The following is a 26,481-nucleotide window of genomic DNA, read 5'->3' as shown; positions in this document are numbered from 1 at the left end:
TCCATTTGCAGACTCAGCCAGGAACCGAATGCTTCCTGCACACCCTGGAGCCGTCACAGAACATCGGGTCCCACATTTCTGAGCTGCTTTCAGCCCAAATTATTCCACCAAAGGCAGATTCGTGGCTGCCCGGCCAGGCTGCTAGCAGGGTCTCCTTCTCCGGGGAGTGGACTCCTCATAGGGCACTCCTTTAATCTAGTGAGGGTCTTCGTCGTAAGGAGTGAGGAGCCTGGACCTCCAACCGGGGAGAGAGGAGCCCTGGGTTCTGGTCTGCCGCTTCCTCGCTGTGTGATCCTGACTAAATTACTTCCCTTAGCGACTCTGCTTCCTCATCTGAAGACCAGATCAGTGGTTTTCAAACTCAGAGTGCGTGTGTGGCAGGGGAGTGGGGAGGCGGAACAAGAAGGCTTCACACCTCCTGCCCTGTTCTGATTTGACATGTATATTAGGCTTCCAAACATGCTTTCACTCGAAGAAAACACTTCACGGCTTAGTTTTTTTTTCAATCATTAAACAAGATGGTCTTTAAGGTCTATTCTACCTCTAACATTTGCAATTTTTATTACCTAAGTATTCTCTGTAAAAATGCAAACATCTGAAGGGATAATAATGTTATCAATCAACATGTGAGCAGGAATGATCAGGGACAGAACCCAGGGCAGGCAACAGGGTTCAGGAGGGGAGAAAGAGGCAGAAGGGTTCCCAAGACTTGTAGGGCCTGCTGCAGAGTCCAGCCAGCAAACATCACACTTACAAATAGACAGCATCACACACACACGCACACACACACACACCATCAGGAAAATGTGGCCTAGGTCGTTTTATCTGAAAGCTGCATAAATATCTTCCCAATTACATGTTTGGTGTCTTTGGAAATTGCTCACTCCTCTTGGATACCCCCCAGGGCGGGACTTAGTCGTATACTTTTTTTTTTTTTTTATCTCCAGAGCCTGGTTCGATGAATGCTTGTTGAAATGGACTTCTCTAGAACCTTTCGGCAACAGAGTACACCTGAATCAATGGTCACCTAGGTGTATAATACATATCACCTAGGTGCAAAATATATCACCTAGGTGTAATAATAATAATACCACCTTCACTGCCATAGGGCATTGTAAGTGCTTAAGAAGTGATTTTTCCAATCCACATCTCCTTTGATATTCATAAAAGTCCTTGTAAGGTAATCGGGGCGAATATTTGTTACCCTACAACAGAGAAAAAGGAACTGAGGTAGAAATAAGTTAAAATGGTTTGGAAAAGGGGACACAGTCCCTGGCTCCATAGTATCAGTTCAGCTCTCCTTTACTCCTCAAGTTTGAAAACCCAACAAAAGCAAAAAGAGAAACTCAAACACCGGAATGACAGTGTGTGGAATAGGAGATCCTGCCTGCTGCTTCCACAAGACCACCTCCCGCCTCCCCTCTCCCCCAAATCCTACTTACCCAAGACCCAGGTCACGGAAGGAGCATGCCTCCTGTACAAGTCCCTCTCAGACCCAATCCTGGGCAAGGACGGCAGGATGCATGGGAATAGTCTGTCCAGATTATTCAGAGTCCAACTCACCGTGGCTAACACAGAGGACTTTTGTCCTGTGTCATCTGGTTAAGCAGGCAAAGTTTCGCTGCTGTGTGGTTCCGGAGCCCACAGCACTGCTCAGTGTCTGAGGCAGCTGAGCTTCACCAGCGCTTGGCAATCTTAATATAGCTCCCAAAGCCAAACTTGGCCACGGCCTCTGCACACAGCCCAGTTGGCCAGGACCAAAGCTTTCAGCTGACCTTTCAACCCCAATCCCTCTGTACAGACATACGGTCCAGGAATAGCGGCCCTACCACTCACACGGCTATGAAGCTGGATTTATTGGCCAGGTTTGGCTCAATCAGACCGGAGCGTGGTTGCTAAAAGCAGCCTTGGAGGGACGATGGCTTGCCCACTCCCCACCCAAAGCCCTGTCACGATCTATCACCTCACTCTGTTTTATTTCTTCATAGATATAATGGTTGCTATTTGAAACTATCCTGCTTGTTCGTTTGATTTTTATCTGTTTTGCCTGCTACAGTGTAATTGCCATGAGAGTCAAGACTTTTATTTTTTAGCCACGTTATTCAGAGTTTATCTCCAGAACCTAGGACGGTGTCAAATAGTGCCTGATACATAGTAGGTCCTCATAAATAATTATTTGAATGAGTGTGAACGCCCTTTGCAAAATTTTACTTTTGTCCCAGAACGTCAACATGTCTTTCTGTCCCTCACCTATTGGCTTTGGCCTGCCTTCCTGGAATCCATTCACATGAAAGAAAATGAATAAACAAACCTCTTTAGGGTCCCACATTCTGAAGGGTAGGGTATCACCAGTTCTGCTGATTACAGGGGATGAAAATGACATAAATACATGTCCATCCCCACCGCCGTCCAGTCCCCACTCCTCTGAATGGTGCACACCCTCCTGCAACATATGACAAGGAGCTCACAGGTCCCCTTCCTATGCTTCCTTCAGTTCTGCCCCTACATCTAAGATAGCACATACAACACTGCATTGCAATTGATCTGCATAAAGTGCCACCTCCCCCACAAGACTCCTTAAGAGCACTTATTATTCCTCTTTTTTTTTTGTTTTTTGGTGAGGAAGATTGGCCCTGAGCTAACATCTGTGCCCTTCTTCCTCTATTTTGTATGTGGGACACTGCCACAGCATGGCTTGATGAGCAGTGAGTAGGTCCACACCCGGGATCCAAACCCACGAACCCTGGGCTGCTGAAGCGGAGTGCACGAACCCAACCACTATGCCACCAGGCCAGCCCTCTCTTTTTTTTTCTTCAAATTTATACATCCAATTTTATTTTCTTATGTAATTACATTTGCTGGTACTTCCAGAAACATATTAAACAATGCTTTTGATATTGAACATTATTATCTTTTTTTATTGAGGTAACATTGGTTTATAACATTATATACATTTCAGGTGTACATCATTATATTTCACCTTCTGTATAGACTACATCATGTTCACCACCAAACGTCTAATTGCCATGTGTCACCATTCACATGTGCCCCTTTACGCCTTTTGCCCTCCCCCATCTCCGTTCCCCACTGGTAACCACCAATCTGTTCTCTCTATCTATGTGTGTTTGTTCGTTTGTTTATCTTCCACATATGAGTGAAATCACATGGTATTTGTCTTTCTCCATCTGATTTATTTTGCTTAGCATAACACTCTCAAGGTCCAGCCACATTGTTTCAAATGACAAGATTTCATCTTTTTTATGGCTGAGTAGCATTCCATTGTATGTATATACCACATTTTCTTTATCCATTCACGTGTGAATGGGGTCTTAGGTTGTTTCCGAGTTTTGGCTATTGTGAATAATGCTGCAATGAACATCTTTTCAAATTAGTGTTTTCATGTTCTTTGGATAAATACTCAGAAGTGGAATTGGTGGATCATATGGTAGTTCTATTTTTAATTATTTGAGAAATCCACATACTGGTTTCCATAGTGGCTGTGCCAATCTACATTCCTACCAGCAATGTATGAGGGTTCCCTTTTCTCCACATCCTCACCGACACTTGTTATTACTGGTCTTTTTAATAATAACCATTCTGGCGGGTATGAGGTGATATCTCATTGTGGTTTTGATTTGTATTTCCCTAATAATTAGTAACGTTGAACATCTTTTCATGTGCCTGTTGGCCATCTGTGTATCTTCTTTGGAAAAATATCCATTCATGTGGAGAGAAGGGAACACTCATACACCGCTGGTGGGAATGCAAACTGGTGCAGCCACTATAGAAAACAGTATGGAGATTCCTCAAAAAATTAAGAATAGAACTACCATATGATCCAGCTATTCCACTGCTGGGTATTTACCAAAGAACATGAAAACACGAATGTGTAAAGATATATGCACCCTTACGTTCAATGCAGTGTTATTCACAATAGCCAGGACTTGGAAACAACCTAAGTGCCCGTCAAGGGAAGAACGGATAAAGAAGATGTGGTATATATACACAGTGGAATACTACTCAGCCATAAAAAAAGATTAAATCTTGCCATTTGTGACAACATGGATGGACCTTGAGGGTATTATAATAAGCAAAATAAGTCAGAGGGAGAAAGTCAAATACCATATGATCTCACTCATAAATAGAAGATAAAAACAACAACAACAACAAACAAACACATAGATACAGAGATTAGATTGGTGGTTACCAGAGGGGAAGAAGGGACGGAGGAGGGCAAGGGGTGACTAAGCACATGTGTATGATGATGGATGGTAATAGTCTTTGGGTGGTGAACATGATGTAATCTACACAGAAGTAGAAATATAATGATGTACACCTGAAATGTACATAATGTGATAAACCAATGTTACCTCAATAAAAATAAAAAATAAAAATAAAATAAAAATTAATTTTAAAAATATCTGTTCAGATCCTCTACCCATTTTTAAATCAGATTGTTTGGGTTTTTGCTGTTGTTGAGTTGTATGAGTTCTTTACATATTTTCGGTATTAATCCTTTATTGGATATACGATTTGTAAATATCTTCTCCCAATTGGTAGGTTGTCTTTTCATTTCATTGTTGGTTTCTTTTGCTGTGCAAAAAACTTTTAGTTTGATGTAGTCCCATTTGTTTATTATTTCTTTTGTTACCCTTGTCTGAGGAGATATATTCAAAAAGATACTGTTAAGCCAATGTCAAAGAGTGTACTGCCTATGTTTTCTTCTAGGAGTTTTATGATTTTAGGTCTCACATTCAAGTCTTTAATCCATTTTGAGTTAATTTTTGTGTGTGGTGTAAAATGGTGGTCTACTTTCATTCTTTTGCATGTGGGCTGTCCAGTTTTCCCAAAACCATTTATTGAAGAGACTTTCCTTTCTCCATTGTATGTTCTTGGCTCCTTTGTCAAAAATTAGCTGTCCATAAAGATGTGGTTTATTTCTGGGCTCTCGATTCTGTTCCATTGGTCTGTGTGTCTGTTTTTCTGCCAGTACCAGGGTGTTTTGATTACTATAGCTTCGTAGTATATTTTGAAATCAGGGAGTGATACCTCTGGCTTTGTTCTTTTTTCTCAGGTTTCCTTTAGCTATTCAGGGGTCTTTTGTTGTTCCATATAAATTTTAGGATTCTTTGTTCTATTTCCATGAAAAATGTCATTGGGATTTTGAAAGAGATTGCACTGAATCTGTAGATTGCTTTAGGTAATATGGACATTTTAACTATGTTAATTCTTCCAATCCACGAGCACAGAATATCTTTCCATTTCTTTGTGCCTTCAATTTCTTTCAACAATGTCTTATAGTTTTCAGGGTAAAAGTCTTTCACCTCCTTGGTTAAATGTATTCCTGGGTATTTTATTCTTTTTGTTGTGATTGTAAATGGGATTATATTCTTGATTTCTCTTTCTGCTGGTTTGTTGTTAGTATATAGAATGCAACTGATTTTTGTATGTTGATGTTGCACCCTGCAACTTTACTGTATTTGTTTATTATTCTGAATAGTTTTTTTTGTGCATTCTTTAGGGTTTTCTATACATAAAATCATGTCATCTGCAAATAGTGACAGTTTCACTTCTTCCTCTCCAATTTGGATAGCTTTTATTTCTTTTTCTTGCCTAATTTCTCTGGCTTGGACTTCCAATACTATGTTGAATAAGAGTGGTAAGAGTGGGCATCCTCGTCTTGTTTTGGTTCTTAGAGGAATAGCTTTCAGCTTTTCACCATTGAGTATGATGTTGGCTTTGGGTTTGTCATATATAGCCTTTATTATGTTGAAGTACTTTCCTTCTATACCCCATTTTATTGAGAGTTTTTATCATAAATAAATGTTGAATCTTGTCAAATGCTTTCTCTGCATCTATTGAGATGATCATGTGATTTTTATTCTTCATTTTGTAAATGTGATGTATCATATTGATTGATTTGCAGATATTGAATCATCCTTGCATCCCTGGAATAAATCCCACCACTTGATTGTGGTGTATGATCCTTTTAATGTATTGTTGTATTTAATTTGCTAATATTTTGTTGAGGATTTTTGCATCTATGTTCATTAGCAATATTGGCCTGTAATTTTCTTTTTTTATGTTGTTCTTGTCTGGTTTTGGTATCAATGGCAACCAAAAGAAAGCAGGTGTAGCCATACTTATGCCAGACAAAATAGACTTCAAGCCAAAAAAGATAACAAAAAACAAAGATGTACATTATATAATGATAAAGGGGACAATCCTCAAGAAGATATAACATTTTTTAATATATATGCACCTAACATGGGAGCACCAAAGTATATAAAGCAACTATTAACAGAAGTAAAGGGAGAAATTGACAGCAACACTATAATAGTAGGGGACTTTAATATCTCATTTACGTCAATGGACAGATCATCCAGACAGAAAGTCAACAAGGAAACACTGGACTTAAATGAAACACTAGACCAGATGGACTTAATAGATATATATGGAACATTCCATCCCAAAGCAACAGAATACACATTCTTCTCAAGTGCACAGGGAACATTCTCAAAGATAGACCACATGTTGGGAAACAAAACAAGTCTCAATAAATTTAAGAAGATTGAATTCATGTCAAGCATCCTCTTTGACCATAATGATATGAAACTAAAAATCAACTATAAGAAGAAAGCTGGAAAAGTCACAAATATGTGGAGACTAAACAGCATGCTACCAAACAACTATTGGATCAATGAAGAAATCAAAGGAGAAATAAAAAAAAAATACATGGAGACAAATAAAAATGAAAACACAACATACCAAAATCTAAGGGATGCAGCAAAAGTGGTACTAAGAGGGAAGTAGACAGCAATAAAGGCCTACCTCAAGAAATAAGAAAAATCTCAAATAAACAATCTATACTACACCTAAAAGAACTAGAAAAGAAGAACAAATGAACCCCAAAGTCAGTAGAAGGAAAGAAATAATAAAAATCAGGGCAGAAGTCAATGAAAAAGAGACTAAAAAGACAATAGAAAAGATCAATAAAACTAAGAGCTGGATCTTTGAAAAGATAAACAAAATTGATAAACTCTTAGCTAGACTCACTAAGAAAAAGAGAAAAGGCTCAAATAAATAAAATCAGAAATGAAAGAGGAGAAATTACAATGGATGTCACAGAAATACAAAGGATTATAAGAGAATACCATGAAAAGCCAAAAAATTGGGTAACCTACAAGAAATGGATAAAGTGTTAGAATCATACAATCTCCCAAAATGGAATCAAGAAGAAATAGAGAATCTGAATAGACCAGTCACTAGTAAAGAGATTGAAACAGTAATCAAAAACATCCCAAAAACAAAAGTCCAGGACCAGACAGCTTCTCTGGTGAGTTCTACTAAACATTCAAAGAAGATTTAATACCTATCCTTCTCAAACTCTTTGAAAAAATTGAAGAGGGGACAATTCCAAACTGACTATCCATCTTTCAATCCTTGGCAACCAACAGGAAGATCCTGGTGTCACTGATTAAGTCAGCATACATCATAGCAGTAGGTGAATACAGCGTCATGACAGAGTAGGGGTCAGGACTCTTGGGGTCCAACCCTGACTCTGTTGCTGACTGGCTGTGTGAAGTTGGACATGTCACTTAAGCTCACTGAGCCTAGCTACTTCATTTATAGGATGAAGGATTTGGACAGAATTAGTGATTCTCAGCTGGGCAGGGGTGGGGCAATTAGAATCCCGTGTGGGGTTTTTATAACCTGTACAAGGGCTAAAATATGGGATGGGGGAGAAATGTGTACTCTGAAAAAATTCCTACAGGTAAGAAACATTAGATTACAAGTTGGGGTAAAAGGGCTGGCCAAATGTGACCCACAGAAGTACTTTCCTTGGCCTGTGGAGTGCTTTAAAGTCTTTGAATTTGAATGGCTTCAAGGGAAGGGCGCAACTCCCTGCAGACCCCACCAATCCTATTGATTTACATGTTCCCTCATTCACTCACCTGTGTTACCTACCTGGCCCCTGGCTCCTGTAATCCCTACACTAGATGATCTCTAAAGTCTTCTCCAGATTCTCTAATCCATGGGTCAGTACATTTCTGAAGTCTTTACTGGCTCTAAAATTCTATGATTCCACATGGCTTTTCTTTCAGACCCTGAGCAGATGAAGTGTCTTGGAAGGGACTCTAGGGATGATCTCTGAAGTTCTCTGTAGTAGTAAGAAATGCTAACACAGTGGGAGTCCTGCCTCTTCTCCAAAACTAAAAATTCAAAGGAGGCTTCAGCACCTACTAATTCTGCTTCTAGATGTGCTGATGGTTGGGGCAGGAGGGACCGTGGCCCAATACTGAGATACAAATACAGTGAGAGAGTAGGGTGTGGTAGATGAGATTATTGTTCCTAATTCTTCACTCTTCCTAATTCTTCACATTGTTTACATTGTGTCTTTGTAGGACCTCCCACTAGAATAGAAAGAGCCTATTTCCCTGCCCCACCAGTGTTGGAGTCAGCGATATGGTTTTCTTAAAGCCGATGGGATATTAGAGGACATGATGTGAGCAGAGACTTGAGTGTACTTTCCTGATTTGGTTTGTACTTTTGCACTCTGAGATACCATCAAAAAAGCATGCCCCAACTAGATGCTGCACCTTTAGTCTGGGACACAAGGAACAGACCTGAACTCAGCCTGTAGCCTAGCCCTGCTCACCCACCATTGGAATCAGAACCATCCTAGCCAACACATAAACTTGTGAGTGAGGAAAAAAAAGTGAGTTTTTGTAAACCATGACAATTTTGGGATTATTTGTTATGCAGCATTATTACAGCAATATCTGACCACTACAAGAAAGGAAGGTTGATGATCTCAGTGTGATGTTGCTAGAAGGAAGTAAAAGGCATGTGGCCATCCTCTGGTTTCCTCAGAGCAGCTATGCAGTGTGTACCATGCACACACCTCCTCTCCTCTGTTGTAGCAGAAGGCACTAGGAATTAAGGTGAGGTTTCCTTCCTGAATTCCCACAGTCTTTGCCTCTATCTCAGAGATAACACGTACGTAACACAGACTGCCTTGTTCTAGATTTATCCATGTGCCATACCTGCCTATTTCCCCTCTCAACTGTAAGCTCCTGGAGAGCAAAAACTGTCTTGATCATTTTGGTATCCCCTGTAGCATGTAGTACAGCACCATGCACACACCTCCTCTCCTCTGTTGTAGCAGAAGGCACTAGGAATTAAGGTGAGGTTTCCTTCCTGAATTCCCACAGTCTTTGCCTCTATCTCAGAGATAACACGTACGTAACACAGACTGCCTTGTTCTAGATTTATCCATGTGCCATACCTGCCTATTTCCCCTCTCAACTGTAAGCTCCTGGAGAGCAAAAACTGTCTTGATCATTTTGGTATCCCCTGTAGCATGTAGTACAGCACCGGGCATTTCACTGACTTGAAAAATACTCATTATTGAATTGAGAAGAATAAAGGGGGCCCACCCCGTGAATGACAAACAGCCCTGAGAGATGTTGAAATCACAGCCAGGGCTGAACCATTATAACCACGAGGGTGGCTCCCTTTTGGCCACAGTCTCCTGGACCATGAGGTGTCATCAGTTCTCTGGGTCTGCCCTGCCTGAGGACACACTTAATGAAGGCCCTCCAGGAGAGAAATCTGCTGAGACAACCCAGTCCCTTCAGGAAGCACACATTAAGCACCTGCTGAGTACTGGCTCCACTCCAGGAACATCCTGGGTGAAACTGTTTAAGATGCCTGGAAAGTCCTTGGAGAGGAAGGACACCTACCTGAGAGCTGGGCGGGGCAACCAAATTGATTCCTGGAGGGGCTGCCAGCGCTCCTGAGGGTGGGCCCATGGCAGAAGTGATGACTCGATAGGGAGAACCCAGGGCATTGAGAGGGGTCCCCACCGCACTCAGAGTCCGTGGGGCACTCACTGGGGTGTCCATGTAGCTGGAGTGGCTGTCCATTGGCTTCCCTGTGGACAAGGCTGCCGATGGGCTCATGGACGTGGAGCCAGAGTGGCTGGGGGAGCCTGTAAGGAGAAGAAGAGCATGGGTGATGGAGCACCTGTGAGGACAGAGGCCCCACTTTTGTTTCCTATATCCTTACCCTTTTTCCAGCCACACCTGCATACCTGTGAACCCAAGGTGCTCACACCCACATTGCGCTGGTAGAATAAAGGCAAGCAAAGAACAGAGAGGGGAGAGGGCCTGCTCTAGGACAGAAATACTCATTGAAGTTTTCATTCTCTGGTGCCCTGCCTGGAATCCACCTCTGACTTCATCAGATCAACAGCCAGGGGCACAAGGGGCACAGCCTACAAGCCTCTGGGCCTGGGCTAGCCAGACAAGGAAGGCGAGTCAACATCAAAGCCCCGGGGGTGGGGGGAGGGGTGGAGTGAGCACATGCCCAGGCTGCTCCGGAATTCCCTGCCTCAGACTCATAAGGCTCTGAGAATTGGGGCAGGGCTGAGCCTGCAAATCAGGAGAAATTTACTCACTCACATGCAATGAGCGTTTATTAAGGTGCAGGTACCGTGCCAGTTGCTGGGGACTCAGAGCCAAAGAGAACACAGTTCCTCCTCTCGGGGGTCACAGTCCATAATGATGACGGGGAAGGCAGAAGCTGTTGTCATACTCTTGACCGCCTGTATCTTTTGCAGCCTTATGCCCATAAGGGTCTTATCCTGCCTGTCTCTACAGCACAAGATTTATCAGCCCTCAGGGAAGAAGACTCAGGGCGGCTGGGCATGGCTTAATGGCCACCGAGGCCCGGGAAGGCAAGTGTAGACAGGCCTGTGCAGACTGTTTCTGCTTCCAGGGATAAGGAGCTGTGGCCACAAGTGTCCATGGAATGGGCTCTGGACGGATGGTCATCTGGTACCATTTTTCCCAGATAGATTGAGCCCAAGATCCCTTATAGTCAGTTGCAACTCAAGAAGAAAGAGAAGGAGAATGCCCCACTGTCACCTCAGGAGCCCAGCATGAAACATTCTCTCTAGAAGGGAGGAGCTATAAACCTCAGGATCTACAGCAGCAAAGCAGAGATGAAAATCAATAGGGCAGTCCACCTGGAAGCACGGTGCTGGGTCGCTGTGTGGTTCACTGTTCATCCAAGGAATATCTCAAGTGCCTACTACATGCAGAGCATGGTCCTAAGCCTTTGGGAGACATTAGTGAGCACTAAGTGTAGTGTTAGGAGTAGGATGCAGGGAGAGATGTTTTCCCTTCAAATTCCGGAGGGAAGCAGGAAGCATCAGAAATATACCCGTGGAACTATTCTTTTTTTTTATGGGGATATAATTGACATATAACATTACATTAGTTTCAGGTATACAACACAATGATTTGATATTTGTATATATTGTGTAATGGTTACCACAATAAGTCTAGTTAACACCCATCACCACATATAGTTACAATCTTTTTTCTTGTGATGAGAACTTTTAAGATCTACTCTCTTAGCAACTTTCAAATATGCGGTACAGTATTATTAATTATTGTCACCATGCTGTACATTACATCCCGAGGACTTATTTATTTTATAACTGGAAGTTTATACCTTTGACACCCTTCACACATTTCATCCACCTCCCACCCTCCTCCCACCTCTGGCAACCACCAATCTGTTCTCTGTATATATGAATTGGACCTTTTTTTTTTAGATTCCACATGTAGGTGAGATCATATGGTATTTGTTTTTCTCTGTGTGAGTTATTTCACTTAGCAAAATGCACTCTAGGTCCATCCATGTTGTCACAAATGGCAAGATTTCATCTTTTTTATAGCTGAATAATATTCCATCACACACACACACACACACACACACACACATATATACCACATTTTCTTTACACATTCATCCACCGATGGACGCTCAGCTTACTTCCATATCTTGCCTATTGTAAATAATGCTGCAATGAAAATGGGGGTGCAGATATCTTTTCAAGTTGGTGTTTTCACTGTGGGACTATTCTTAAACATAAACATCCTGCTGGAAAAATGTCAAGCTGGGGTTTCCCTTGGAGCTTCCGCTAACTTAGTTGAGGTCTACTGCGGAGAGAACAGTCACTCCCGTATCCAAGGAAGCTGTGACCTTCTAGTCATCCTACCTAGAGAGTTTCAGTCCATCAGGGACAATTGTCTCATAAACAGATAAATCCCAATCATCGTGTTCTAAGTACCACAACTGAGGATGAACCACATGCTGTGAGTCCACAGATGAATGAGGAAGGGGTTCAAATTAACAGGCTAGACACTTACTACATGTCCTGAATAGCATCAGGCAATTTCCATACATTAACTCATTTTATCCTGACAATAAGCCTGTGAGGACCATTTCAGCCTTTTACAGGTCAGAAAACTTAGTCTCAGTCTCACCCCCATGCTGCTCTCCAGGATGACTTGCTCCCACCTCCATTGTCTAGCAAGTTCTTATTCATCCTTCAAGGTCTAACTCAAGTGTTACCTCCTCCAGGAAGCATTCCCTGGTGTTCCCGGTCTGGTTTGATGCCCTTATCTTTTCTAACAACAGCCTGCATTTACTTGTATCTTAGCACTTACCATACTGTGTTGCTATATTTGTTTATTTCCCTGTCTTTTCCACTAAACCGAGAGGGGAAAAAATAGTGTCAGTTTTTGTTTCCCCACTCCTAGCACGGTAGCTGGCACTGCCCAGGTAGCAAATGGCAGAGCCTAGACTCAAACTGTCAATCTGAAGCCCACGCTGTCTCCTGTGTGCGCTGTCAAGGACAGCAAAGATGATTTGGAGAGCCATCACATCACAAAGTACAAGATGACTCAATTATGAAGTGATCTCAAGCTGAAAGTTCATCTGAAGGAAAGAGAGGAGGGCAGTTTCCAAGACCTTGAGCCAGAAAAGCCAAAAATCTTCCCAGACGGCCACTGATTGGAAAGAACAATTTTAGACTCTTCTGAGGCCCCGGAAGGCTGTGACATTTAAAGAGGCCAATGTATACCTTGAGCTTGTTACTAAGATAACATGTGACAGGTGAGGTAGGAGCTTGCTGGGTACGGAGCCGTGAACTCCACTGGGACGGCAGCTGTCCTGCTCCACAGCCAAGCCATCTGAAGGATACCGACTTTCCCTTCCAGCTTCGGCTTTCCAAAAACAGACCGAAGGGCCCTGCAACTCTCCTTTTTATTCTGCCTTACACAGAGAGACTGTGCCTTTCATTTCTGTAACCCCAGGGCGAGGCCCAGTGCCCGGCACCAGGCCCAGAGCTATGGGACAGACAGGAACAAGATTTTGCTTCACACATTCATCCACCGAGGAGCCCCCAAAGTGTAAGACATGGGGGTAAGCGACATTTTAGGTGGTACTTTAAGTGATATAGAGGCAAACTTTTTAAAAATATTAATAGTTTTATTTTTACTGTTTCCTTCTGTTGTTAGCAAGTGACCGAGCTTCCATTTTAGGAAGATAAAACGATCTTCCTAAAAATAGCTATTTAAGTTTTCAAAAAAAAAGAGTAAATTGACCTAAGAAACAGTCTAAGTACAAGGACACTGGATATGTAGACCATCATGAAAATAGTATGCAAAGGAATAATGTTTAAGAGAAACATCGACCTGCACCAAAATATATAAATACGGACTGTGGAGAGTTCACAAGTTGTTTCAAGAATTAAATGAGATGATGTGAGAGAGATTTGAAACTAAAAGTACACGGTTTTTATTATTATTAATAATAATAAAAATTAAGACAATCAGAATATGCCTTGACTCCTCAGTGATGAGAATGGTACATGGTTGAGATAGAATGAAATAGTGAGTTAAAGTTTGGTTTGCAAGGGTCTTAAAAATGTGGTTTATGGGGCCGGCCCCGTGGCTTGGTGGTTAAGTGCGCGTGCTCCACTGCTGGCGACCCGGGTTCGGATCCCGGGCTCACACTGACGCGCTGCTTCTCTGGCCATGCTGAGGCCACGTCCCACATACAGCAACTAGAAGGATGTGCAGCTATGACACACAGCTATCTACTGGGGCTTTGGGGGAAAAAATAAATAAATAAAATCTTTAAAAATGTGGTTTATTTCTGCTGAGTCAATGACCCAGAAGAGGTGGGCTACTTTATAACTACTTTTTTAAAAAAATAAAACTCAAAAAGACAAATACATCTTACACACATGCATTTTGGTTCTTTGCCTCTCACAATGACCGAGTGGTTCTTAGAAATAAATAGCTTTGCTTTCAGAAAAGGTGGAAAACAATGCCTTTAATGACAAAGTGTTTCTCACTGGACAATGAATCTATTCTCACAAATAGACACTAAAGCGTACCTGTCCGCAACATTTTTATCAGCCTCTTTCTCTCCTGCTCCTTTTTTTTTCATAGCTACTTGGAAACTAGAGCCAGTACCAAAAGGAACCACAAGTTTTCCAGAAACCTGGTATTTAGTCCAAATCCAAAGTCAAGTTTTTCTCTAACGCTTCTCTCTGGTCCCTTCAGCCCAATTCTCCCCAGCCTGTGCATCCCATCGGCCTTGCTGGCTCCCTGACCTACACTTTCTTGATTCTCTTTAGCCACTCTTATCATGCCCAATGCCAGACACCTGGGAAATGCACAAATTCTGTACTCTGTAGAATTCATTCCCTTTGCTCAGGCAATGATTTTTATAAAAATCAACTTATCCTGTGGGAAACGGCTAGTGGACTTTCTCAGGAGCTTCTCTTCTCTCCCGGCAATATACCTAAGAAAACTCTTTCTTATTCCTGGGCCTCATGCTCCCCAGTAAGGAGCCAGCACTCAGTGGCCCCCAAGATCCCTTCCAGAGCTCTTCCTTGAACATCGAGGCAGGCTATGGCTCACCGACGTCGAAAAGAAGGAAGCGCAGGTGGCGGTGGTCTGGAGTCTGGACCACTTGCCAGAAGCCCCTGTCATCATCAACCGGACCATGTTAGACTTTCAGGCTGTTGGGGATTCCAAATCGCAGGCTGCGATGCTGAGTGTCACCAGGAACCAAAGCCAGTACGCAATCTGCAGGGTGCATACACTACACTGATTTCTAAAGTCCTCAGGGCACTACGGTGGCAGGGGTGTGGTCTACGCAGAACACAAGATTCTGAAGCCAAGAAGTCCTAGCCTAGATTCGAGGCTCCACTGCTTTCCAGTCATGTAAACTTGAGCAAGGAACTTGACCTCTCTGAACCGCAGTTGCCTCACTCTTAAGTGATGTACATGTCTACCTCGGGGGACCGCTGGGAGCACCTGGGACCACTGGCCCAGTGGTAGCAGCTGCAATTATTGACTATATTGTAAATGTTGTGAGGGAGGGGCCTCGTCTGGCTTGAACGCCATTGTAGAAGATTATGTACGTAACGGGTTTAGCCCAAGCCAGGCCAATACTAAATGCTGTTAAGGATAGGCATTGCGATACACTGTAAGTTATTTATAATATTGAATTTTCTGAATTGGTTAGTCAGTAGCCCCTGCTCTGAGCCCAGAGTGCCCCCTCCATCACCCCAGCCACCCCAATCATGCCCCCAGGACCCCCCAGATCTCCCCATAATGCAGCCGGGCACAAATAGATGCTCCATACTGACTTAATGCCTGATGCCCTACTGGTTGTCACGTATTTTTTATTTCACTCCCTTGCTGTTAACGATTATCATCATGGTGCCTAGCGCTGTGCCTGGAACGAGGTAGATGCTCAAAAAATATTTGTTGACCAATCAATGAATGGGATAATTTTTTGTTAATTAATGTATATAACTGTATATAGAGTTCATCAATAGAAATTATTTGCATAAGAAATCTATGCCCCTGATGTTTACCAAAACCGAAATCACTGAAATCTCTGAATAGCGAATTGTGTGTGTGTCTGTGTGCTGAGGGAGACTTCTTGAGAAAGAGAAGCCTGGGTGCTTAGAACTACAGAATTCTTACCAAGGTGAGGAAGTTGCTTAGCAACCTCATCCTCAGCCAATGGAAGTAAAATGTCAAACATGAGTCTTCCTGACTGGCTAGACAAGGGAGCAAATGGCTTGGCGTTTCCACCCCTCTGCTGCTGTGCCAGGGTGGAGAGTTGGCTATCCCATTAGCAACCCTCTTCACGGTGGAATGGAAACTTGTAATGAATCATTGATAATAGCTAATACCCAGCCATGGGGAAGGGGACAGAGGTAAAGACTGGCTATGTTTCAGAGTCAGGACTCTCCATTGGAAGTCCAGGGAGCATCACGGGGCCCTGTCCCATTCTCCTCTCTCCCAGGGTGGGTGGCACAATCGCACACTCAAGCCTGGCTCCTTTTCTCCAATGGAGGGATGTGGTACATAAGCTTAAGAATCATAGAATATTCAGACACCTGGCTTGTTCTTCCTAGTCTAAGAGAAACTTATTCACACATCCTTTCCCTGCTTGGCTCATAATACGCAGACAGGCTGCTAAGGGAGGTAGGCAGGGGCTTGCCATACGAAGGCATTTAACTGACACTTTAATGTCACCTCCTCCTCTGAGTAACAATAACAAGAACAGATAATATTTATTGAGCAATTGCCATGAGCCAGACATGGTTCTAAACACTTTACATATGTTATCATACCTACAAACACTTTTGAGGTTGGTACTCTTAGCCCTATTGTACAAATGCAAAAACTGGGGAACAGAGAAAGTAAGCAACTTGCCCAAGGGAACGTGGCTAGTAAATTATACAAGTGGCACTTGAATCTAGGCAAAAAGCAGCAGATCTGGATTTTAATCCCAGCCCCACCAGGTGCAACTCTGTAGAGCTCTTAGTCAGGACAGCTCTTCCTTCATGGCTCCTCAGCCCAATTTCTGCCCCTCCTCCTGTCCTTCCCAACCCAACTCGTGGCCTCTCTCAGGATTTTGACCCTGGCACTTTCTGACCAGGATACTCCCCATCCCGAGCTCCCAGCTCAGCCCAACCTTTTCCTCCCTCTTCCTTCCACAGAAGAGGCACTCAGGGATTTGCTAATATGCATCTTACATTTAAATTGCTGTCAGCACTTTCACGTAAACATCAGAGCCGCACAGCCACCCTGAGATTGGACAGGAAGGTATCTTACAGGCACAGAGCTCTACATTTTAATAGATATGGAAGCCAAAAGATGCTGAACTCTCAGGGAGTAGGAGGCAGAAGTAGAAGCCGCATGTTTTGATGGTAAGCCTTCTCTGCCGCCAAAGCCCTTTCTGGCTTTCTCAATGAGGAAAAGAGAGGTACAGTGATGGAAGTGGAGAGCGTCTGGGAGAAGAGACCCTCCTTCTGCCCGCAGGTTCAGCCCCCTTAGCCTCCCAGCAGGAATGTGAGGACACAAAGATGCAGCAGCCCACGGATGGGCTGACTCCTGCGTGCAGCCCCGACCAGCCCAGCCAGCCAGCCTTCAGAGCCCGCACAGGGCACTTCCTCCTGCTTCGTGCAGTCCCCAAAGGAGGGCTGGCTGGCTGTTCAGCGTAGGGGTGGCGGTTGCTTCTTCTAGTGCTTGGATGGGGGGAGGGGGAGAGCGGCATGCCTTCCTCTCTCTGCCTCTTCTCCACTCCCCCCTCCATTCCTCCCATCTCCTTCCACCCCCGCCCCCTCCCCTAAAATCTGTAATGATGGAGGTAGTGAAAAGCAGGCAAAGATTGATAATCAGCCTCATTATTACCAGCATTATATATAATTATAGCAAAACCTCACTCATTTGGATCAATTGAGAGAAAAATCAGTCTAAATTCGTGACAAGTTGGCAGATTACTTTTAAATTACATTTTTATTACTTCTAAGTAATACACGTGAAGAGTTTGTGTTTCAAGTACCACAAGCTAATGGTTATTAAGTGGGGACTTTATAAAATCTGCTTTAAAAGACTCTTTTGTAATTAACACCCCGTTAATATGCTAATGATGCTCTACTATGCTTTTTAAATTGCTTGAAAACAGATGTAACTTAAATAGGCTCAACACTTCTACAACCTTATTTGCTTAACAACCTTTTTCTGGTTATTTTTTTGGTGAATGAGCAAATATAAACAAGATCATACCATGACCAATTTAATCACCATTCCAAATTAATTATGCCATAAATTAATAAGGCCATATTGTTTGGGGTTAGAAACCAGACTTACAGGACTTGAAGAACCACTTCATTTTAGAGAAGAGAAAATAATCCCAGAGAGGTTACATGACTTGCTCAAGGCCACACAGTCAGGACAAAAACACTGGGTCTTCTGGCTCCCAGGTCCAATCTTATTTCATCCACTACAAACTGCCTTAAATTCATAAAACTCTTTATAATTATACGCTATTTATTTCCATATCAGTTTTGGGTTCAGTCAGTTAAAAAATATCTGTTGAATGCCTACTATGTGCCAGGCCCTGTGCTAGGGACTGTGGATACAGTGGTCCTTCCTGGATGCCACTCTCTATTCCATTCAAGCTTCAAACTGACTCAGAGTAGTTGGTAGGGCAGGAATTATCCCCATTAGACAGATTAGAAAACTGAGGTTCAGAATGATAAAGTGGCCTTTTCAAGTACTTGTGAATTATTATAAACCTAGAGACTGAGTTTGGTCTGGCACAATTTCTGTCAACCTTTCTGCACATAATTAATGGTGTTTTGCTTGCACACTACCTTTCCCACCCAGGACCAAATTATGAACCTTGCCAGTACAGATGGACATTATGCCATCCCTAACACATAAGAGGCACCAGAGGATGCTGGAGCAGGGGATCCACTAACAAGGAATGGCTGTCTGTCTCTTTAAACCACTTCTATATACTGGTACACCCTGTACCAGTTGGTTCACCAAGACAAATGCCATTGAGTGTTTCAGGCATTTGCTGAGTGCCCCCACCTCACCCCTTGTTCCTGAAGTCCTTGAACACTAATTCTGTTCACACCCAACTCTTGAATCCAGGATCTCAATCTCTTTTTCTGTCTCTCTGGACTTCTTGTGCAGATATGCTCTCCGTAGCCTCTAAATATGGACTGTCTTCTAAAGTCATCTTAAAATATAGTGAACTACATTCCTAGCGCAATGTTACCACTGGATAATGCACACAGCATTATTTGTTCTCAGGTTCTGAATACCTAAAGTCCTTGGATTCATTCACTTAACCTCAGCCTCAAGAAACATTTCCAGAAAAAATTCATCTCTAAATGTTCTGCAGACTTCAGAGCTTACAACTAGTTTATACCTTCCTTCAGGGCTAGGGATTGGTCTTAATTCTTGGTATCCTGCACAACCCTTGCACAAGCCAAATGCTTAGCCAATGTGTGCTCAATGACTGATTGATGGGCATTCCCAGAGCAGTCTAGGATAGTCTTTCCCTGCTGGTGATCTCTAACCTTTGCTCTGCTCCCAGCATCACTGGGGCTGAGAAAACGTAGGTACCATGAGCCCCAAACCCTCCAAGAGACTACTTCCTCATGACACTAGTGACCAGCAAAAGGAGGGACGAAGGAGATGCTGAGAAACAGAAATGAAACCCAGACTACCAGCCTAGAAGAAACATCCCAATATATTTATTAAGCACTTTCTTTGCCACTCCTCTGACTTCTTATAAATGCTTTTTGAATTAAAGATCACGAGCCTTTCCATTTTCTAAGTTCAGATGTTGAATTCTGAAATCACATCAGGAGTTTGAGATTGGTCTTGAAACTAGAAACTCTTGCTGTCTCCCTCACCTTTTCCCAGTTACAGTATCTGATAAAGGGAGCAAGGGGCTCCAGGTCATTTAATTTGCAATCGAGGAAACTCAGGGGATCATGATTCATAGAGGTTACTGGTCTGGGGACAGGAACTCCTGAAGATTATGGGGGTTGGAGGTCCCAGGTCACAGCTCTCTTTCTGCTGGATCTCATGAGCACCTGCCCTGGAATGATTTGTTAAAACATAATTTTCTGGAACTGGTGCAGAATCCATATCTTACTTACGTCACTTTGTCAGCATCTCATGGTGCATAATCTGACACTTTAAGGACAGGCATACCTCCTCTAAGAAAAATCTACACACAAAATTCTAGCTGAATTTATTACTATCATCTCCAATTTTTCTGAAATGGGAAAGGGGAACTAATTTTTGTTGTGTGTTTACAGTTTTCCAGGCTTTATTTTATTTAATCCCTACACTATGGAATGTTAACCCTGACCCTATGTGGTTGGTAGTTACTGAGTTACTTTACCAAAGGCTAGGGGGACGACTGTTTGTGGCTTAGCCTCCCTCTCCTCCTCCTGCCACCCCTAGTGCCCCCCCACCCTAGGGGGCTCAGGGGAACCTAATTTGAAGACCACAAACAGCTACAGGTCCTGCGAAAGGCACACCTCCTTTCCCAAGAGTCCCCATCTGTAACAGAGGACCTGCAGGCCTCTCCGTCTAGCTTTGAAGATTCAGCTCTGTGACGGGGCAGCTGGGGAAGGAAGAGCTGTTTAGAGCTAGTGTTGGAAATCACTGCTAACCGCCAAACAATCAGAAATGGTAATAAAACTTCTCCAGAACAATCGCCCAGGCCTCGGCAAACTTACTGGGACACAGCACATCCCTGTGCATTAGTTGATGCACTGACCACAGCTGCTTTCACTCTACAACAGGAGATTTGAGCAGTTGTGACAGAGATCCTATAGCCAGCAAAGACTAAAACGTTTATTATCTGGCTCTTAAGAGGAAAAGAATAAAGTGAGGTCCACCCAGAAAAATTTTGACCTTTGTTGTATTAACACCTTCAAGGGCCCAGTTCCCTGCCCCCTACTCCCAGTCACTATACTCATTTGCTGCAATTACGCATGTTCAAAAGAAAAAAAACTGCGTTATGATCCCTAAGTAAGTTGTGAAGAGCACAGAGTAAGAACTGAATGTATTAGTTGTTGTTCTTACACATAACTCACCCATGTGAGGCAAATCTGGGATTCCATCCCCACACCCCACCTCCTCTCCGCCCCACGCCCCCAGCAAGCAGCACGCACAGTGCCAGGCTTAAGCACAACAGCCCTGGCATCTGCCTGGATTGGGATCCCGGGTCCACTCCTTACCAACTGGGAGATCTTGAGCAGGTTACTCAACCTCCCTGTGGCTCGACACTCCTGTCTGTAAAATGGGGATGGTAATAAGAATAGTGCCTTATCTCCTGGGGCCCTTGAGAACATTAAATGAGATGGTGCATGTAACGCCCTTGGAAGAGAGTTTGGCACATAGCAGGTCCTAATAAATGTTAGTTATTATTTTCTCTCTTTTGTGAAGATCACTGAGCCAGGATTTGGGTCAATCTCATGAGAGCCATCGAAACCTAGACATTCTAGAAAATAAACTTCTTACATTCCCTGGGCCTCTGTGTCTTCTACTTTCAAATAAGAAGAGAAAATAGCAGCTTCCTCTCGGAGCCCCTGGCATCCCAGCCACCCAGTTCTGGTGGCTAAGTTCTCTGCAGATACAGAAGCTACATAATGAGGGGAAGGAAGAGGTGGAGAATTTAGATTACTCTGTGCACAATTTCTTCCCCCAGTTGCTATTCAGCTATCTCTTGGTGAGATTGTAAATGTTTCAAAAAATAGTTTATACTAAATATGTTCCTTCCTAAATCTCATAAACAGTTACTCCTTCCTACATAAACCCTAACCACTTACGCCCATGATAGGTCCCTGCTAGCCACCCACACATCTGTGGAGGGGAAAATTATGTTCTGGCATAAAAATACACACACACACACACAAACACACACACCCTCCTCCCACATCCTCATATTACCTCCCATACATACAAACAGGCACACACACATATGCACACACACACACAAGCACTTCCAACTCAATCCCTCCTCTATGGTTATTCTTAGGTGAAAAGCAGAGTATTCTATATAAATGGTCAGGGTCAGTTGGGTAGGACTCTTGCAAATCAGGAGGCCCCCAGGAGAAGCCACCAATTAATTCTTCAGAGGTCACTACTGCTCCTGAGTGACTGCTAATCTATTCTGTGTTTTATTCCTCAATGGCCAGTCCATTGTGTCTGCAACCACTGGGCAGTGCCGAGGCTGGATTAGGCATCGTCACTCCCTCAAGGCTTCCTGGAGAGGACTCTGTGGCCCACAGAAGCCACGAGAAGCAGCTCAGCAGAGCATGGAATCTGGAGCCAGACTACCTGGGTTCAAATCCTTGGCTGTGCCATTCTCTAGCTATGAGATCTTAAACAAGTTACTTCACCTCACAGTACCTCGGTTTCTTCATCTATAAAAGGAATATGATGATGATGGTAACAGTACCTACTCAGAAGGTCGTCATGACAATTAAATAAGTTGATATCGGTAAAGTGCTTACAATGTTAGCTGGCACTTAGTAAGTGCTACAGCACGCTCATTAGATGAAATGAGAGAAGTCCCCTCTCCCCGATCTCCTTCTCACTCTGAGGATTACTGCACAATTGGATGGGGGGATTACAGGCTTTGTTTTGCCATCTTCTTAGAGGCAGCAACTGTCTCATCCAGGCAAGCAAATCTCTTACTGAGCAGCTGGCAAAGCCAGGACTTGGCAGCGAAGGAGAAGAGAAGGGTCCTCTCCTCATCATATGGCAGGGTCCGCAGCTGGGAGAGTGGGCACCTTTGGGGGGCCACTGCAACTCAGGTGGTCACCACCCTTTGGCCAGTTTGCCTAGTCTCGTGTTCACTGATCGGATGATAGTCTGACATCTGGTACACACAGCCCCAGACACAAATCCCAGGTGTTATTTCCCAAGGGTGACATTGCTTCCCTAGAGATCCTCACGCAAATCACAGGAGCCCCCTGTGGCTCCATTTGCTAATAAATAAAAGGGCAGGGGGGACTCATCAAATCATTTAATATGTGCAGTGCAACTCTCCGTGTTGGGGCAAAGGCTGGCAGAGGCTGCAGGTGACACCCACTCCAATCCTCATGTTTCTCCTGTACCTGCGGGCAAGTCCTGCCTCCCTCCCTCCCTCCCTCACCACGGCAACTTCTCAGACAGACCTCCCGGCAGCTGGGGGCCATGTCTTTGGTTCAATGTTTCAGCAGCCACTTAACTGGTGCATGCAAACAAAATGGAAAAAATCAACAGAACTAAACAAAATAATTGTTCTCCTCCCTCAGGAATGACAAGGAAAAGTAGCGGTCGAGGGAGTCATTTAAACTACCTAAATGGTCCTCTCCTCTCCCGTTCCCCCTATTATAGCAGCCCACTTTCTTCCATGGCTGCACTGTTGTATTTCCTTTTATCTGAAACCTAATTTCACTAAATAAACCGGAGCCCCTGCAATTATGAAAATCTGAACGAGCAATGTACGTGGGTCTTGTGGATTTAATTTTATTTCACCAGATTCCTAATTCATTATTCTACAGTAATGTTGAATTTTTTTTTTTTTTTTTTTTTTTTTGCTGAGGAAGATTTTCCCTGAGCTAACATCCATGCCAATCTTCCTCTATTTTTTAGTATGTGGACTGCCAGCAAAACATGGTTGCTAACAGAGCAGTGTAGATCTGAGCCCGGGAACCGAACCTGGGTCGCCAAAGCGGAGCGTGCTGAACTTAACCACTAGGCCACTGGGGCTGGCCCAGTAATGTTTGACTTTTAAATTAATTTGCATATTAGTACTTAAGCAAAACAGAGGGGATGAAAATATTAACTTTTATTAAGTAGCAAAGATATGGACAACATCATGGTAGCTGCTTTTTCATGTACTAGTGCATCTAATTCTCACAACAATAATCTGAGGATGGGATTATAAACTCCATTTTAGAGATAAGACACTGAGGCTCAGAGAGGTTCAATATCTTGCCCAAGGTCACACAGCTAATAAGTGAAAAGCTAGGAACCAAACTCAGTTCCCTCTCTCTCTCTCTCTCTCTCTCTCTGTCTTTCATGCTTTTTTCACTCTATCAGATTGAAGGAACACTGTTATAAGTTTGAGTCAAGGGCTTTTCTGGAGGGGCTCTCTCACTCAACCCCACATAAACTTGCACTAGTGCCTGCCTTCCTTGAGGCCTCAGTTTACATGTTTATAAAATGAGATGGGTAAGATGCTCTTTGAGCTCTTTGATGCTCACATTTCAAGATGCCAGCAGGCAGCCTCCATTGAATTTTGGACTAGACCTTCTTTCTTCAATCTTTATCTTAGTTCTCTCCCTAAATCTTTCTGCCTTCAACCCTTTTATTCACCCCAAGTGTCACAGAGGGTTTCCTTGGCAGTCATGAAGCCATAACCTCACAGACCTCAGGGGTCCTGAGAATCTCGTGGATCAGCATGCTCCTCAGACAACTGAATCACAGGGAAAAGGAAAAGGCACTTCTCAGCTGTGAATGGGACCAAGATGGGAGCTGAGAAAGCTTTTCACACCCAGGACCCAACTATAAACTGGAGATCAGATGTCCAGGTCACAGCCTTGGCCAACACTCTCACTGGGTCATGTCACAAGACTGGCCCAAAAAACTTAAACATTACCTCTTTCAGGAACACATCATGGCCCCCTACCCGCTGTGTCCAAGCAATAACCTCCTTGTACATCTGATATGGCACACACCACACAGTATTATAACATGTCTGTGTAATAAGCCGACTCTGGTCCAAGTGGCAGAGACTGTCTCATTCACATCTATATTCCCAACACCTAACACCATGCTTGGCTCATAAAAACTACCCAGTGCACCCTGAATGATCATGAGCAAGCCCCCTGGCCCAATGCCTCCCAGCCAGGGACCACATCTACCTTGCAATGTCCCACCATGCCTCATGGAGGGTTCTGCCCAGCAAAGTAGGCAAGCTTTGCTCCCAAGCCTTCAGATGAATCGCCTGTCTGTCCACAAAGGAGGTCAGGAGATCAGGGACATTTCAGTTCTCAAGACCTAACAAGAATTTCTGCTTTGTCCTGCCTGCCAGCATCCGCAGGGCAAAAGCTCCCCTTCGGCTCCCAAGAACACGATCTACATGCCACCAGCTGACAAGTGAGAGGCCAGTTGGTCAGCTGTTGGTTCCATTTACTCAAAGCTGGGCGACTATGCTGCTTCTGTCACTGAATCCAGGGATCCTTGGGTCACATATGCCTGGGTGTCAAGGCAGCTCCTGCAAAGTGTGACCCGGCTACCCTGCCTGGCTTGGTGACTTGGATCTTCACCTTGCAGTTCTCTGTTATAAGAGCCGAGACCCCCTACACCTAGATCCTGACTGTCAAAGTGCAAGTGAGACCTTTGCAATGGAATTGGGGGCAGCAGCAGGGGAGGGGACAAGAGGCTATTAGCAAATCAAAAGGGGAGAAAACAGAGGAAGGAAAACGCGGTGGCAAATTAAAGTGCTATGTTTTCTTTTTAAAAATCCAATTACAGGGAAATCTGCTTTTAAATAAAACCATCATGCTCTTGTTATGAAGTATCCCAGGGACCCTTAATACCTAGGCAAAACCTTTTCATTATATTTTTTCTCATTGTAAGTTGGATCATAGGTACATCATAGTAATTTCCCTTCAACTCTCCCACTTTTCACACCCACGCAAACACACTGGTGATAACAATGCTCTTATTCTATCTTTGTCTCAGACACATTCTCAAGCATGTTGATTACACACTCTCCTTAGAATATCCCCATATCCTCTCATTTGTTCACTCATTCTGATACGCACATATCCTCACCTACGGACCCTTCTCTCTCTCTGTGCCTCTCTCTCTCCCTCTTCCTCTCTCTCATGCACGCACATACACACATTCACATGAAAACACACTGTATGTGCATGTAAACATATATGCCTTCCTTCTAATTCAGTACTAATCCAGTTATCCATATTTCCCGATCTCTCCTCCGCCTCTCCAGACAGGTCCACGCAGTGAAGCCCAAGTGAAATACTTACCGCCAAAGCCTGTGGGAAACTTCATGAAGTGAGAATAATTTCCATACATGTTTACTCTTCAGTTCATATTCCTCTCTCGTGCGTCTTCTAAATATCACGGCCTCTCCCGGCTCACAAGCGCAGCCGGGCTTCCTTCAACTTGGGCTAACAAGAGTGGTCATCGCTTCCTAGCAGCCCGGGGAGCTCAGGCTGGCCCAGCCCTCTGGGATTAGTCAGGAATCTGCCTCTAGATCTGAGAGTCCACATAGTGCGTCGGAGCCGGCTGTGGCGGCAGCAGCTGGTGCCTGTCAGTAATCACGCATAATGCCGCCGCCGCCGCCGCCGCCGCCGCCACTGTTACTCTCGCCACCGCCGTCGCAGCCGCTTGAGATCCTGTTGCTAGTTTGATTAACTCAGGGCTGGGCTGCTGCGTGCGACTCTTTCAGCTCCCTGCTCGCCCCCAGAGGTCCCTACCGGTGGCACGATCTATTATCTAGGAAACCAATCGATGTCTGACCGCCCCAGAGCAGGTCAGGAGAGTCGGGGGGAGGTGGCAGGGGGTGGAAGACGCTTTAGGTAGCTTTTCCTTGACTTGCACCCACAAAAATCAATGGGGTTTTATTAAAATGCATTTTCCCACTCCGGCTTCTGTCTATCCAAAGCACTTGGTATTTGATCTGGGAAAGGAGGTGGGGGTAGGGGCCAAGAGAGAACAGAGCTCTTTCATAAGCACAAGATTGCAAAAG

The 26,481-nt window shown here is 43.9% G+C and overlaps 1 protein-coding gene across 1 annotated transcript in view; it reads right to left on the bottom strand.

Annotated features, from left to right (window-relative positions):
• Positions 1-25,805, bottom strand: part of RXRG (retinoid X receptor gamma) — a 47,883-nt gene extending 22,078 nt beyond the window's left edge. Inside the window, exons 1-2 of the mRNA XM_004424844.3 lie at positions 25,757-25,805; positions 9,747-9,994 (exon numbers count right to left, since the gene is read on the bottom strand). Of these exons, the coding sequence (XP_004424901.1) occupies positions 9,747-9,994; positions 25,757-25,805 (297 nt within the window). The remainder of the gene's footprint in view (positions 1-9,746; positions 9,995-25,756) is intronic.
• Between the last annotated feature and the right edge of the window lie 676 nt (positions 25,806-26,481).

This window comes from Ceratotherium simum, chromosome 2 (assembly GCF_057802395.1).
Source record: "Ceratotherium simum simum isolate JZ-2026a chromosome 2, ASM5780239v1, whole genome shotgun sequence".
NCBI lineage: Eukaryota > Metazoa > Chordata > Mammalia > Perissodactyla > Rhinocerotidae > Ceratotherium > Ceratotherium simum.
This window is presented reverse-complemented; position numbering and strand designations above follow the sequence as displayed.